Source organism: Paralichthys olivaceus, chromosome 3 (assembly GCF_024713975.1).
Source record: "Paralichthys olivaceus isolate ysfri-2021 chromosome 3, ASM2471397v2, whole genome shotgun sequence".
NCBI lineage: Eukaryota > Metazoa > Chordata > Actinopteri > Pleuronectiformes > Paralichthyidae > Paralichthys > Paralichthys olivaceus.
In genome coordinates, this window is record NC_091095.1 from 27,846,555 (window position 1) to 27,860,806 (window position 14,252).

The following is a 14,252-nucleotide window of genomic DNA, read 5'->3' on the forward strand; positions in this document are numbered from 1 at the left end:
GCCGGAAAAAGAGTGGACTTTCAAAATAAAACTCCCAAATAGTTACAGAATGTTCCCAGGAAGAGTAAAAAAAGCTAGAATTTCAAAATTAAATCCCCAGATTGTTAAGGAATGTTTCTAAGAAGCCTAAAAAAAGCTGGACTTTCAAAATAAACCCCCCAGATGGTTACAGGATGGTCCCAGGGAGCCGGAAAAAGAGTGGACTTTCAAAATAAAACTCCCAAATAGTAACAGAATGTTCCCAAGAAGCCTGAAAGATGCTGGATTTTCAAAATAAAAACCCCAAATAATTACAGAATGTTCCCAGGAAGCTTAAGAGATGCTGGATTTTCAAAATAAAACTCCCAAATAGTTACAGAATGTTCCAAGCAAGCCTGAAAGATGATGGATTTTCAAAATAAAACCCCCAGATGGTTACAGGATGTTCCCAGGGAGTCGGAAAGAGAGTGGATTTTCAAAATAAAATGCCCAAATAGTTACAGAATGTTTCCAGGAAGCCTGAAAGATGCTGGATTTTCAAAATAAAATGCCCAAATAGTTACTGAATGTTTCCAGGAAGCCTAAAAGATGCTGGTATTTCAAAATAAAAGTCCTGGATGATGACAAGACCTTACCAGGAAGCCCGAAGGAGTCTGGATTTTCAAAATAAAAACCCCAAATAGTAACAGAATGTTCCCAAGAAGCCTGAAAGATGCTGGATTTTCAAAATAAAAACCCCAAATAATTACAGAATGTTCCCAGGAAGCCTAAGAGATGCTGGATTTTCAAAATAAAACTCCCAAATAGTTACAGAATGTTCCAAGCAAGCCTGAAAGATGATGGATTTTCAAAATAAAACCCCCAGATGGTTACAGGATGTTCCCAGGGAGTCGGAAAGAGAGTGGATTTTCAAAATAAAATGCCCAAATAGTTACAGAATGTTTCCAGGAAGCCTGAAAGATGCTGGATTTTCAAAATAAAACGCCCAAATAGTTACTGAATGTTTCCAGGAAGCCTAAAAGATGCTGGTATTTCAAAATAAAAGTCCTGGATGATGACAAGACCTTACCAGGAAGCCCGAAGGAGTCTGGATTTTCAAAATAAAAACCACAATTATTTACAAAATGTTCTCAGGAAGCCTGAAAGATGCTAGATTTTCAAAATAATACCCCCAAATAGTTACAGGATGTTCACAGGAAGACTGAAGGAGGCTGAATTTTAAAATTTAAATGCCATGGATGGTGATAAGACCTTACAACATGGTTTCTCTCTGTCTCTCCGAAATTGGTCAAGTCTCTCACCGACCTGGATCATGCATGTTCATGAAATCAAGCAGCTTTTAGAAATGTCTTTCGCTCTCACCATCTCTCTCTCTCTCTCTCTCCCACCAAAACGTAATGTCTCTCTGAAATTGGATTTCACATAAACCTGGATAATATGCGTCTCTGTGTTCGAAGCAACGGCGGCATCGACGAGCACAAGGCACCCATTCAAAATGTCTCGGCAGGAGAGATTTTCTAGTTCTTCGTTCTTCTTCCGTCATTTTTTCGTCCCGCTACTCCTCCCACAGATTTCGTCGCACATACTCGAGACCTAGAAAAATACATGCGGAATTACGTCGAATGGTGTGCTATGACTTTTCTAAGAATTTCGTCCAATAATTTGCTCAAAAATCGCGAAAACGCGGCCAAAACCGACGAATGGGACTCAAGGTCTAACGCCCAAAAGAGCGAGAGGGCAAAAACGGGCGTTTTTCAGCCACTTTTTCTCTGTTTAAACACTTCTCCTAGCCACAAACGGAGTCCGACAGACATGATTTTTACATCTGGTGAAAGTAGAGTTTGTTTCCTACGCACACATGCCACTCTGACATCTCTCGGTCCAGTAGTTTAGGCTGAGTCAATTTACCGAGAAATCTTTTCCGGTCTCACCTCTCCATTGACTCCCATGTTAATTTTGGGAAAAAAAGTCAGAAAGGAGAAATACAGAAAAAAATTTCTAACTCGCTCCCACGGTCTCATTTCTGAACCCTTTCTCGCCAAAACATATCTGTACGTTCGTGGAAGTCTTGGGATTCTCACAATGTTTTCATTTCTTAGATAGGACCTATAGTTTTTGAGTTACAAGCATTTGTTTGAAGAGTGGCGCTAGAGCAGCGCCCTCTACCGTTTTCATTGACTTCAATGGAGATCAACAAAAAAGATTCCTGATGAGAAAACTAAATTTCTAAATCGCTCTTACGGTCTCATTTCTTAACTCTTATAAAATATAAACATATGTGGACGTCGGCCAAAGTCTTGTGATTCTCACAATGTGTTTATTTTTCAGATACGACTTATAGATTTTGAGTTAGAAGCTTTTGTTTGAGGGTTGGTCTGAAACCAGTTTTTGTCTCCAAAGTGAGCGCGCAGCAGGTGTTCCTCATCTAATCAGTGAGTAACCATAGCAACCCCATAGACTGTCAGAGGTCAAGTCTCCTCTATAAATTTTCTAGATTCAAAGTTTTTGCCACCATCCGCTTTGGCCCAGTGGTTAAGGCACTTGGATCATGTGACGTGAGTCTGGGTTCGAATCCGGGTGAGGGTGGTGGTTTTTGCTAAATTTTGGAGCATATGAATAAAAGTAAAAATAAGCCCCCCCACCCCCCCATAGTAACTGGATATTACCAGGAACATGTAATGGGCCTTTATTTTGAAAATAAGCCCCCCCCATTATAATAGAATGTTACTAGGAAGTCTATACAGAGCCTATATTTTGAATATAAAAATAAACAACCCTCCCCCATTGTAATAGAATGTCACAAGGAAGACTGTACAAAGCCTTTATTTTGAAAATAAGCCCCCCCACCCCCCCATGTTACAAGGAAACATGTACAGAGCCTATGTTTAAGCGTATAAATAAGCCCCCCCACCCCCCCCAATAGTAACTGGATATTACCAGGAACATGTAATGGGCCTTTATTTTGAAAATAAGCCCCCCCCCCCATTATAATAGAATGTTACCAGTAAACATCTAATGAGCCTTTATTTTGAAAATAAGCCCCCCCCAATAGTAACTGGATATTACCAGGAAGTCTGTACAGAGCCTTTATTTTGAAAATAAGCCCCCCCAATAGTAACTGGATATTACCAGGAAGTCTGTACAGAGCCTTCATTTTGAAAATAAGCCCCCCCAATAGTAACTGGATATTACCAGGAAGTCTGTACAGAGCCTTTATTTTGAAAATAAGCCCCCCTATAGTAACTGGATGTTACCAGGAAGTCTGTACAAAGCCTTTATTTAGAAAATAAGCCCCCCCCCCCATAGTAATAGAATGTTACTAGGAAACATGTAATGAGCCTGGTTTTTCAAAATACAACCCCAAGATGGCTACAGGATGTTCCCAGGGAGACGGAAAAAGAGTGGATTTTCAAAATAAAACTCCCAAATAGTTACAGGATGTTCCTAGGAAGCGTAAAAAAAAGCTAGATTTTCAAGATACAACCCCCAAATAGTTACAGAATGTTTCCAGGAAGCCTGAAAGACACTGGATTTTCAAAATAAAATGCCCAGATGGTTACAGGATGTTCCCAGGGAGCCGGAAAAAGAGTGGACTTTCAAAATAAAACTCCCATATAGTTACAGAATGTTCCCAGGAAGCCTGAAAGACGCTGGATTTTCAAAATAAAACCCCCAAATAGTTACAGAATGTTGCCAGGAAGCCTGCAAGACACTGGATTTTCAAAATAAAACCCCCAGATGGTTACAGAATGTTTCCAGGAAGCCTAAAAGATGCTGGTATTTCAAAATAAAAGTCCTGGATGATGACAAGACCTTACCAGGAAGCCCGAAGGAGTCTGGATTTTCAAAATAAAAACCCCAGATGGTTACAGGATGTTCCCAGGAAGCCTGAAGGAGGCTGAATTTTTTTAATGAAATCCCATGGATTGTGATTAGACCTTATAACATGGTTTCTCTCTGTCTCTGAAATTGGTCAAGTCTCTCAGTCACCACTCTGGATCATGTGATCAAAATGCAGCTTTTATACATGTCTTTCTCTCTCACTGTCTCCCTCTCTCTCCCAGGGTCTCTCTCCTTCCTCTCGAACTGTTACACTCTCTCTCTCTCTCTCTGTCTGAAATTGGTCAACTCTCAGGGTCTCTGTCCTTCGTCTTAAAGGAAATGTCTCTGTGTTCGAAGCAACGCCGGCATCGACGAGCACAAGGCACCCATTCAAAATGTCTCGGCAGGAGAGATTTTCTAGTTATTCTTCCGCTTCTGTAAATTTTCGTCCCGCTACTCCTCCCACAAAGTTTGACGCACATTCACACAAATTACATCAAACCATGTGCATATTTCTCGATCGGTGTGCTATGACTTTTCTAAGACATTCATCAAACGGTTCGTTCGTAAATCACAAAAATACCGAAAACCAAATGCATGGGAGTCAAGGTCTCTCGCTATTTAGAGCGAGCAGTCAAGGTCTCTCGCCCAATTAGAGCGAGTGGGGAAAAAATGGCTGAAAACGGCCATTTTTTAGCTGCTTTTTTTGTGTTTAAACACTTCTCCTAGCCACAAACGGAGTCCAACAGACATGATTTTTATATCAGGTGAAACTAGAGTTTGTTTCCTACGCACACATGTCACTCTGACATCTCTAAGTGCGTTAGTTTAAGCTGAGTCAATTTACCGAGAAAAGTTTTCCGGTCTCATTTCTCCATTGACTCCCATGTTAATTTCAGTCAGAAAAGGAGAAAAACGGAACAATTTCTAACTCGCTCCCACGGTCTCATTTCTGAACTCTAGATAGATCTGTACGTTCGGGGAAGTCTTGGGATTCTCACAATGTTTTCATTTCACATTCCTATCATTCACAGATAGGACTTCTAGTTTTTGAGTCACAAGCATTTGTTTGAAGACTGGCGCTAGAGCACAGCCCTCTGGCTTTCCCATTGACTCCAATGTTAATCTCAAAAAAACAACAGGTGTTTCTCATCAAATCAGTGAGTATCCATAGCAACCCCATAGACTGACAGAGGAAAAGTCTCCTCTTTAAATTTACGAATTTCGAATTTTTCACCACGCTCTGCTTTGGTCTAGTGGTTAAGGCACTTGCATCATGTGAAGTAAGTCTGGGTTCAAGACCGGGTGAGGGTGGGACATTTTGCTTCAATTTTGAAAATTTAAATTAAAGTAAAAATAAGCCCCCCCATCCCCCCCATTGTAATAGAATGTTATCAGGAAGTCTGTACAAAGCCTTTATTTTGAAGATAAACCCCCCCATAGTAATAGAATGCTACCAGGAAACCTGTAGAAAGCCTGGTTTTTCAAAATAAAACCCAGAGATGGTTACAGGATGTTCCCAGGGAGCTGGAAAAAGAGTGGATTTTCAAAATAAAAACCCCAAAATAGTTACAGAATGTTCCCAGGAAGCCTGAAAGACGCTGGTATTTCAAAATAAAGGTCCTGGATGATAACAAGACCTTACCAGGAAGCCCGATTGAGTCTGAATTTTCAAAATGAAATGCCATGGATGGTGATAAGACCTTACAACACAGTTTCTCTCTGTCTCTCTGAAATTGGTACAGTCTGTCTCTCTTTCACCAACCTGGATCATGTTATCAAAATGCAGCTTTTATACATGTCTTTCTCTCTCACTGTCTCACTCTCTGTCTCAGGGTCTCTCTCCGTCCTCTTGAACTGGTACAGTTTCTCACTCTCTTTCTGTCACCAAACTGGATGTAATTTTTTGTCTGTCCTTCGTCTTAAAGGAAATGTCTCTCTGTGCGGAGGAGCGGTGTCCAAAAGACACCCATTCAAAATGTCTCGGCAGGAGAAATTTTCTAGTTTTCTCAATTACTGTATACAAATGTGAGGGACTACATTACTTTAGTGTTGCAGTTTCATGTTACTATACTACTCCATTAGATCTCAGAGGGAAATATTGTACTTTTTTACTCCACTATGTTGTGATTATTAAAGGGTGACACCATTAAATGGTGTGCTTTTGGGCATTCAATACATTTTGCGAGTTGTGTTACCCATCCATGAAAAGGGGGAAAGGTGCTGTTTACAGTCAAGTGAAATGGTCTTGCTGGTTGTGGCTCCTGTTGTGCACCTGCTGGTCAGACATTGTGTCGTGGTCAATTGCTCGTGCGGAAGGTCTTAGGCAGGCTCTCGCTGCCTTTTGGAAGGTTTTAGCAGTCTGCTTCATGCAGGCCTGCTTGGAGGTTGGAGAGCTTGGGTAGGGAGAAGGTCTCCCTGGCTGGGTGAGTAGGAGAGATACCCACCTCTCCTCCTGGAGAGGATAAAATAGCCATCAGGTAAAACATTTAAAGTAGCTGTATGTGATAAACAAAAAACTCTAATTGCAGCTGAATTAGCTGCAATTTACTTTACACTTGTGAAACAAAATTAATCAAAACAACTTTAAACTCTCTCAATCAATAAATGTTCCACCTCTAAGATATTTCCAGAGGTCATAGGAACCACAGCAGAGCTGGAGTGCTGGTTATACAGTAGATTGACCCTGTGTATCTTTTTTTTTACTTTCAGTAATGACCTCTTTGTCATTACTGTCATACATTCCCTTTAGAGTTATGTAAAGCCTTTAAATTTGGTCATATGGCTGCAGTGTTGGTAAGGAACAATGTTGTGTAGGGCTGTAACTAACTATTATTTTTTATAATTGATTAATCTGTTTTTTGATTAATTGCTTCTTAATCAGATAAAAAGACAAAAGCTACATTTTAGCATTTCCCGCAGTTAATTTGAAAAGCAACTTCATCTTCCTATACAATGCTGTTTCTAAATGTATAATAGACATGTGTGTTAGTTATGATGATAATTACTGATTCAGGTATCTACAATTTAATTTGGACTATTCATAAGTTAAGTTTATGAAGATCATTCTGACAATTTCAAACTTAATTTAAGGTATCTTAAATGGAGGCAAATTAAAGATCTTGATCTGGAACTAAAGATTATGATATAGCACTGTATAATATAATCATTAAACTAAATTATAATACTGAGTTACTATGCACGAATGACAAAGTAGTAAATGTAATTAAATAAATTTTGAGTTTAAAGTAGTTAAAACCAAATTAATGATATTGTTTGTCAGAATGATATATATCTTGTATAAAAATTCTCACTAGTCACAGTTAAAATCAAAATGATATTGTTGGTAATTTTGAATAGGCAGCCATTTCGACGAAAAAAATCAGCTTTATACAGTTTGCGTTAAACTGTCTGTGAAGGCATTAATGTGAAGTGTTCTCAAGCTTTTGATGACTTCTGCTGCATTGTTAGCGGCATTTGTCTCTGGCATTTTACAAACAACTCTAGAGAGGAGACGGTGTTGTGACATAAGCAAAACAAGGCACAGGATTTGCTGGTTTACTGCTCCCACCTCAGGAGACACTGCTGCAGTGTGTACTGTGTCGTGCTTTATAACAGACCCGACTAATCCATTACTAAATTAGTTGCCAACTATTTTTATAATGAATTAAATCAATTAGTTGTTGCAGCCATAATGTTGTTCTATTATATTTCCAGAAAACATATGTGTTGGTCATTTATTAAGTGTGTTCTCCTTGTCACCTCAGCTACCTTCAAGGCTGGAAGAAGACTCTCCTCATAGTTTCCCACGATCAGAGTTTCCTTGATGATGTGTGTACGGATATCATGCACTTAGACAACCAAAAACTCTACTATTACAGAGGGAATTACTGTAAGTATCCCATTTATTTCAAGATCTTTCTAATCATGTAACTGCTTCTGTTTCTCCTCCTAATCAACATTACCCTGAAAATACAGTTCTCTGCTAAAGTTTTAGGCACTTGAAGTAAAGTCAGGATTCTTTCAAAAATAATTATTTGAAGAAGTGCATTAAACTGAAAAAAGCTGAATCAGATCGGTTCGCAAAGTGAACCTAGTGCTGGTGCTGGTTCAAAACTGGTTCAAGTTTACCCCTTTTCTAACAAGACAGCTCAAGGGCCATTTCGGAGTCAGTGACTAATCTCAAACCAGTTCTTTGTAGGGGTGTGCAATATGATATTAGATCGCAAACGATTACAATGTTTACCATTCTACAAAATTAGACCAGAAATCCTGCACTTAATTCCAAAAAAAATGTAATAATGAAATTGACAAAGATATCTTGCAAATAGCAGCTTGTATTAAAGAAAATTAAATAATCACATGTCCCACCTGGACGGCATAATGGAAACAAAAGTTGGGAGGCAACCACAACACACCAACCCAAACAATACAAATACAAACAAAATTATTCCCCCGAAAGCCCAATGCCCTTCATAAATAATCCTTGGATGTGCTTTCATCACGATCTGCTTGACAAAACTCACTGGCTCATCACCTGCATGTGCGCTTCTTGAGAGGCATCCCTTTCCCCTTTTAATTGTGGAGAGAGAAAAAATATAATAAAATAACGATGGAAGTCCATTCCCGCATCATATATAGTCAGGCCTTTGACAGACATTTAATTTAGGCCTACAAAATATATTAGGTGTGGACGCTTTATACTGCTACCTCAAAAACACAGAATGAGAAGAGACTGGTTTTGCTGAGGATCTGTGTCTAATAAGCTTACAAAAATTAGCAAAAGTCTTGTAATTGGAAATTGAAATTATGTAGCTCACATGATGACGCTGTGTGCTCTCTGGACTAAATGTTTGAAAATGTCGGAGACCAACATGGTTAACGATATAGCAGAGTCGTCACAAGTATGGGAACACTTTACATAAAAGCCTTTAAATACCGTTGGCTGCAAAGCTCTGTAAAGCTGATTTTACATGGAACAGCAGCACAACATCGCTTTAGTAGGAACCTGAGGAGAAAACATTTTGTACTTTTTCCTCTTCTCTCATTTTAAACAACTTTTGGTTAATACCACAGTGATGTGCTGCTGTGTCATGTGTAATCTTTTCAACAACTGTAATTACATAATAAGATAAGAACTACTTTGAAGATGATATCGATAACATCATTCTGACAAGTTCAAACTTGATTCAAGGTGTCTTAAACTTTGATTATGACTAGTCAGAATTAAACTGTATATATCTAAATCCGGAATGATAATTATTATTATAAGTGTTAGATGTCTGCTTTACATATAGAAAAAGCCTTGTACAAAAGGAAGTCATTCTTTTAGTAAACTGCTGGACAGAGTAAAATTTACCTTTTGTCTTTTTATCGGATTATTAATCAATCAATTTAAATATAATCAACAGATGAATCCATTATCATAAAACATCGTTAGTTGCAACCATAGTTCAGGTCGGTGGAAAATGAACATTATCAACACTGATCACCGCTTTACGATTACACATAATGATCACAAGTGGTCATGTTAATCCCGCCCCCAGCCTCTGACCAGCTTTATAGTTAGCTGAAAACAGACCTTGGAAAAACTGCTTTACAGAATGATTTGCTTTTTCATTAGTGACCTTCAAGAAGATGTATGTGCAGAAGCAGAAAGAACTACAGAAGCAGTATGACAAGCAGGAGAAGAAACTGAAAGAGCTGAAGGCTGGTGGAAAGTCCACAAAACAGGCTGTGAGTAAGAAGTGTGTGTGTGTGTGTGTGTGTGTGTGTGTGTGTGTGTGTGTGTGTGTGTGTGTGTGTGTGTGTGTGTGTGTGTGTGTGTGTGTGTGTGTGTGTGTTCTATATATACATATGTATATGTATGTACATATATATTTGTATATATGTATACATAGAACAGTTAAATATGGGAAGGTAATGGTGAGTTTATATACAGTATGTGCAGTGGAAGTAGTGACAAGGACACTAGCAGAACACGAAACTGTCTGTGGCCACCACATGCAAAACCATTCCCTTTTTGGAGCTTATATTGTGACAATTAAGTGTTCCCTTAATTTTTTTGAGCAGTGGAGATATAGTTTTGGATCAATAATGTTCAACTTCCTACACACAGAGTGACAGTTTTTACAAATGTGTTGCTTCATAAATCAAATCAACAACAAACTCCAAACTTAAGCTGAGCTACAGATTCCACACTTTGTCATTTCCAATCGACACAAGTGCCTTATCCATCTATTCAGTCTCATTTTAAGCAGTTCGTTAAAGTTTTCTTTAAAATGTTCCCCTCAGGAGAAGCAGACCAAGGATGCCCTGACCAGAAAGCAGCAGAGAGGCAAGAAGAAAGGAAGTCAGGAGGAGGAGAGCCTGGAGGCCACGGAGCTGCTGAAGAGGCCTAAAGAATACACTGTCAAGTTTACTTTCCCCAACCCACCTCCACTCTCACCGCCCATACTGGGACTACATAGTAAGTACATTCACACACTGCTAGTACAGCTTACTCCTCAGGGCCCCTGTCCCTTTTAGTTTTGTGATACGTAATAAGTGTCAATTGAGGATTGATAACATAAAACCTTTCTACCTGTCATGTTTAGGACAACATTCTCGGTGAATTACATAAATACATGTCTGAGGATTAAAAAGCCATTAGATACCATCATAAATGTTGCTTTTTTAATATATTATTAAACTATAGGGGGCCATGTTCCCATGCTGAAGTGTCCTTTGGCAAGATGCTGATCCCCAAATGGCCCCTAATAGATGTTGAATGCACTAAAGTCGCTTTGGATAAAGGCATCAGCTAAATGACATTTAATGTAATACATTCATAATTTTACATTGTCCTAACACTATGAAAACTTGACTCCATTCTTTTTCTATCCAGGTGTTGACTTTGGATATGATGGTCAGAAGTCTTTATTCAAAAACGTGGACTTTGGAATTGACATGGACTCCAGGAGTAAGTTTGCTGCATCTTTGCCTGTGTACTTGTGTCAATGGATGATGGGAGGTGATTTCTCGCTATAGTTTAAAAGGAAGCTAAGAGAGCTGCCATGAGAGAGGAAAATACTGACACAGGCTGAGTGGAACCTGCACCTGAAAAGGTTGTGTCAGGCAATTTATTGTTTGTTTGAATTAACGTTTGCTCTTGTGAGCTAAATAAAGATGTTGAAACCTGAATTTTTTGTCACTGGCTGTTGGGATACCCCGGTGGCAACTTTGCTTGCTACAAATATATTTCTTCTTATTTCTCTAATTTTGCCATGTAAACAGAACTAAACATGGGTGTACAAGGAGGTTACTATATTGTTAATGTTCGGATCATGACACAAAAAGCAGCAGAACCAGCAGTCTGACTTTCTCATGTCAAAAAACTGTGCCCAATGTTTAATTAAACTGTGACATTACTTTCTTCTTTCTTCTGTAGTTTGTATTGTTGGACCCAATGGTGTTGGGAAAAGTACCCTGCTGCTGCTTCTCACTGGGAAACTAAATCCTGTAAGTGAGTAGATGTTCAAAGTTTTAAATGTTTTTAAATGCCCAGCGGCAAAGGTAAGTGAACCCTTTGAAATAATCTGCATTTATGTGCAGTGCATTCAAAAAGGATTCAAACCCCTTTACTTCCACATTTTATTTTGTTGCACCCTTGTGCTTAAATTGTTTGAATACTGTCCCTCAGTTGTCCCTCATCAATCTATACCGAATACCCCACAACGAAAACAAATATTTAAGTGATTGCAAATTTACTAAACAAAAAAACAAAATAAAAATTGATGCAAGTATTCAGAGTATTTACCCTCAGTTTTGAAGGAACGATGGTCCAAATGCTCATGAACGTCATGAACGGTCTGAGTCACAGCTACTGGATGATCTTTGAGTTTGTTGCTGCCCATGGAGGTGATTAAATCCCATGGTTTACTTTTTCCTCCAGCACTGTGAATGCCTAATAGCTGTTCCATAAAGACAGCAAAGATGCCGTTTGTTTTTATGTTGTTGTCAAAGTGTTATAAGCTTCAGCACATTGTGTCTGTACTTGTGACTTCGACAATGATCTTATCATATTTTAGGACCAGTTAATAAGGAAAACTAGGTTATTCCAAAGGTTCAATGAAAATAGAATGCTTTATGTAACTCATGGATGTTTCTTTTCTTAGACTAAAGGTGAGATGAGAAAGAATCATCGTTTGGTGAGTAACTTACTTTTGATGTTTGAATCTTAAAATAACTAACTTCAAACTGCAACCATAAAGTAAATGTTCACACTGTCTCTGAATTGCACGTCTGCTGCAAGACCAGGCTTGTTTATGTAGTTTGTCTATGGTAAATAGTCTGTACTAACATGGTATGGCACTTTTCTCGTTTAGAGGACAACCGCTCTAACCCCTGAGCCACAGCCGCCCACAGTATCAATGTTCAGATAAAATTTATAGTGGGATTCAAAATCTAACAGCATTTCCAATTAGTGGTCTTAGGGCTGCAACAACTAAATGTTTTAATCGATTATTAGAATAGCAGGCAACTAGTTCAGTAGTCCTTAATTAGGTCTGTTATAATGCACTGCGCACACTATGGCAATGTCTCCTGAGATGGGGGCAGTAAACCAGCTGATCCAATGCCTTTTTTAGCTTGCGTGACGACGCTATTTCCTCTCTGGAGTTAACATTTGAAAAATCCTGGAGACAAACACCGCTCAGGGTACAGCGGAGATAGGTTGTCAAAAGTGTTGAAATACTTTAGATTAAAGCCTTCAGAGAGGACCGGTACAACTACAAACTATGTAAAGCTGATGTCACATGGAACAGCAGCACATCTCTGTGGTATGAACCTGAAGAGAGAACATGTTAGAGCCATTCTTCTTCTATCAACTCATAGAAGAAGTGACTGGCGATGTCACTTCTTCAGTAAAGTAAACTTTACTGGTGGATCGTAAACAACTCATTGTTCATAACACAGTGATGTGCTGTTGTGTCATGTGAAATCAGCTCAACACAGGTTTTTTTGAGGCTTTAATGAAAAATGTTAACACATTTTAACAACAGTTGCTTCTTCAGTCAGAGTAGCTAGCCATCTGGACACAAGCTGGGGTCTGATCAGCCCCAGCTGTGCCACCTGGAGATTGAAAGACCCGAAACACCTAATGATTTCAGGAACATCACTGAAAATGTGTGAGGCATCAGATGTATGTTCACAATATAATTTGTTGAGAGCAAACGGTCAATGAAAACCAAAATCATCAACCCAATGATGGCTGGATTTAAAACCACACCAAAAATCAAAGTTAACGATTTAACTCACAGGCTGATCCAACTTTTGTGAATATCATCACGGCAACTCATAATGTGACTTCATAGTGTGTATGGCCAGTGCGCCAATCTGGGCCTGCTGAGTTGGCGAATGGTGTCCTTCGAATCTAGGGCCTACTGCAGCAACGTAAGGTCTGACAATTGCTCTGAGGATTTCATCAAGTCAAGGTACTTGGAGGTCTGTGCGACCCTCAAAGTACTGTATATGCCTCACCAGAATATCACTGACCCACCGCCAAACTGGTCATGCTGGATGATGTTACAGGCAGCATAACGTTCACCACGGCATCTCTAGACTTTTTCATTCCTGTCACATGTGCTCAGTGTGAACACGCTCTCATCTGTGAAGAGAACGGGATCAGTGGCGGATCTGACAATTTTGGTGTTCTCTGGCAAATGCCAATCGAGCAGCACGGTGCTGGGCTGTAAGCACAGGACCCGCTAAATGATGTCGGGCCCCCATGCCACCCTCATGGAGTCTGTTTTTGACATTTTGGTCAGAAACATGCACATCAGTCGCCTGCTGGAAGTAATTTTGTATGGCTCTCTCAGATACCGATCTTGCTGCCCTTCTACAGCTATGTCCAGCTCTTTTGTAACGGCCAGTCTCCTGGTATCCCCTCCATGTTGTTGAGACTGCTGGGAGACACAGCAAACTTGCGACTGCACGTACGGATGTGCCATCCTCGAGGAGCTGGGCTATCTGTGCAACTGGATTGGGCTGCAGGTAGCGCCTCATGCTACCAGTATCGGCAAGGACACTAGTAGAACAAAAAACTAAAAAAAAAAAAGAATCAGTCAGGATGGATTAAGAGAGAGCAATTTTCTGTGGCCACCACATGCAAAACCATTCCTTTTTTGGGTCTGTCTTGCTTTTGCCTCCACCCCAAAACAGGTGAAATTGATTAACAATCACTTGTGCTTCTGAAATTGAAAGATTGATATCCATGACGTTTAACTAACTTGGTGTTATACTGTGACGATTAAGTGTTCCCTTCATTTTTTGAGCACTATATTATATCATATTATAATCTTTTATTTCAGGTCAAGATATCTTTAATTTGCCTCAATATGAGATACATTGAATTAAGTTGTCAGCAACTTGTCAGTATGGGTTGTAGATATAATGAACTTGCAATATAGTCA

General features: G+C 39.3%; 1 protein-coding gene across 1 annotated transcript in view; it reads left to right on the plus strand.

The window, feature by feature from the left end:
* The window catches only part of abcf1 (ATP-binding cassette, sub-family F (GCN20), member 1), a 35,803-nt gene that overhangs the window by 19,369 nt on the left and 2,182 nt on the right, over window positions 1-14,252 (plus strand). Inside the window, exons 17-22 of the mRNA XM_069522772.1 lie at window positions 7,569-7,693; window positions 9,425-9,537; window positions 10,096-10,270; window positions 10,688-10,762; window positions 11,231-11,301; window positions 11,958-11,990. Coding sequence (XP_069378873.1) covers window positions 7,569-7,693; window positions 9,425-9,537; window positions 10,096-10,270; window positions 10,688-10,762; window positions 11,231-11,301; window positions 11,958-11,990 — 592 coding nt within the window. The remainder of the gene's footprint in view (window positions 1-7,568; window positions 7,694-9,424; window positions 9,538-10,095; window positions 10,271-10,687; window positions 10,763-11,230; window positions 11,302-11,957; window positions 11,991-14,252) is intronic.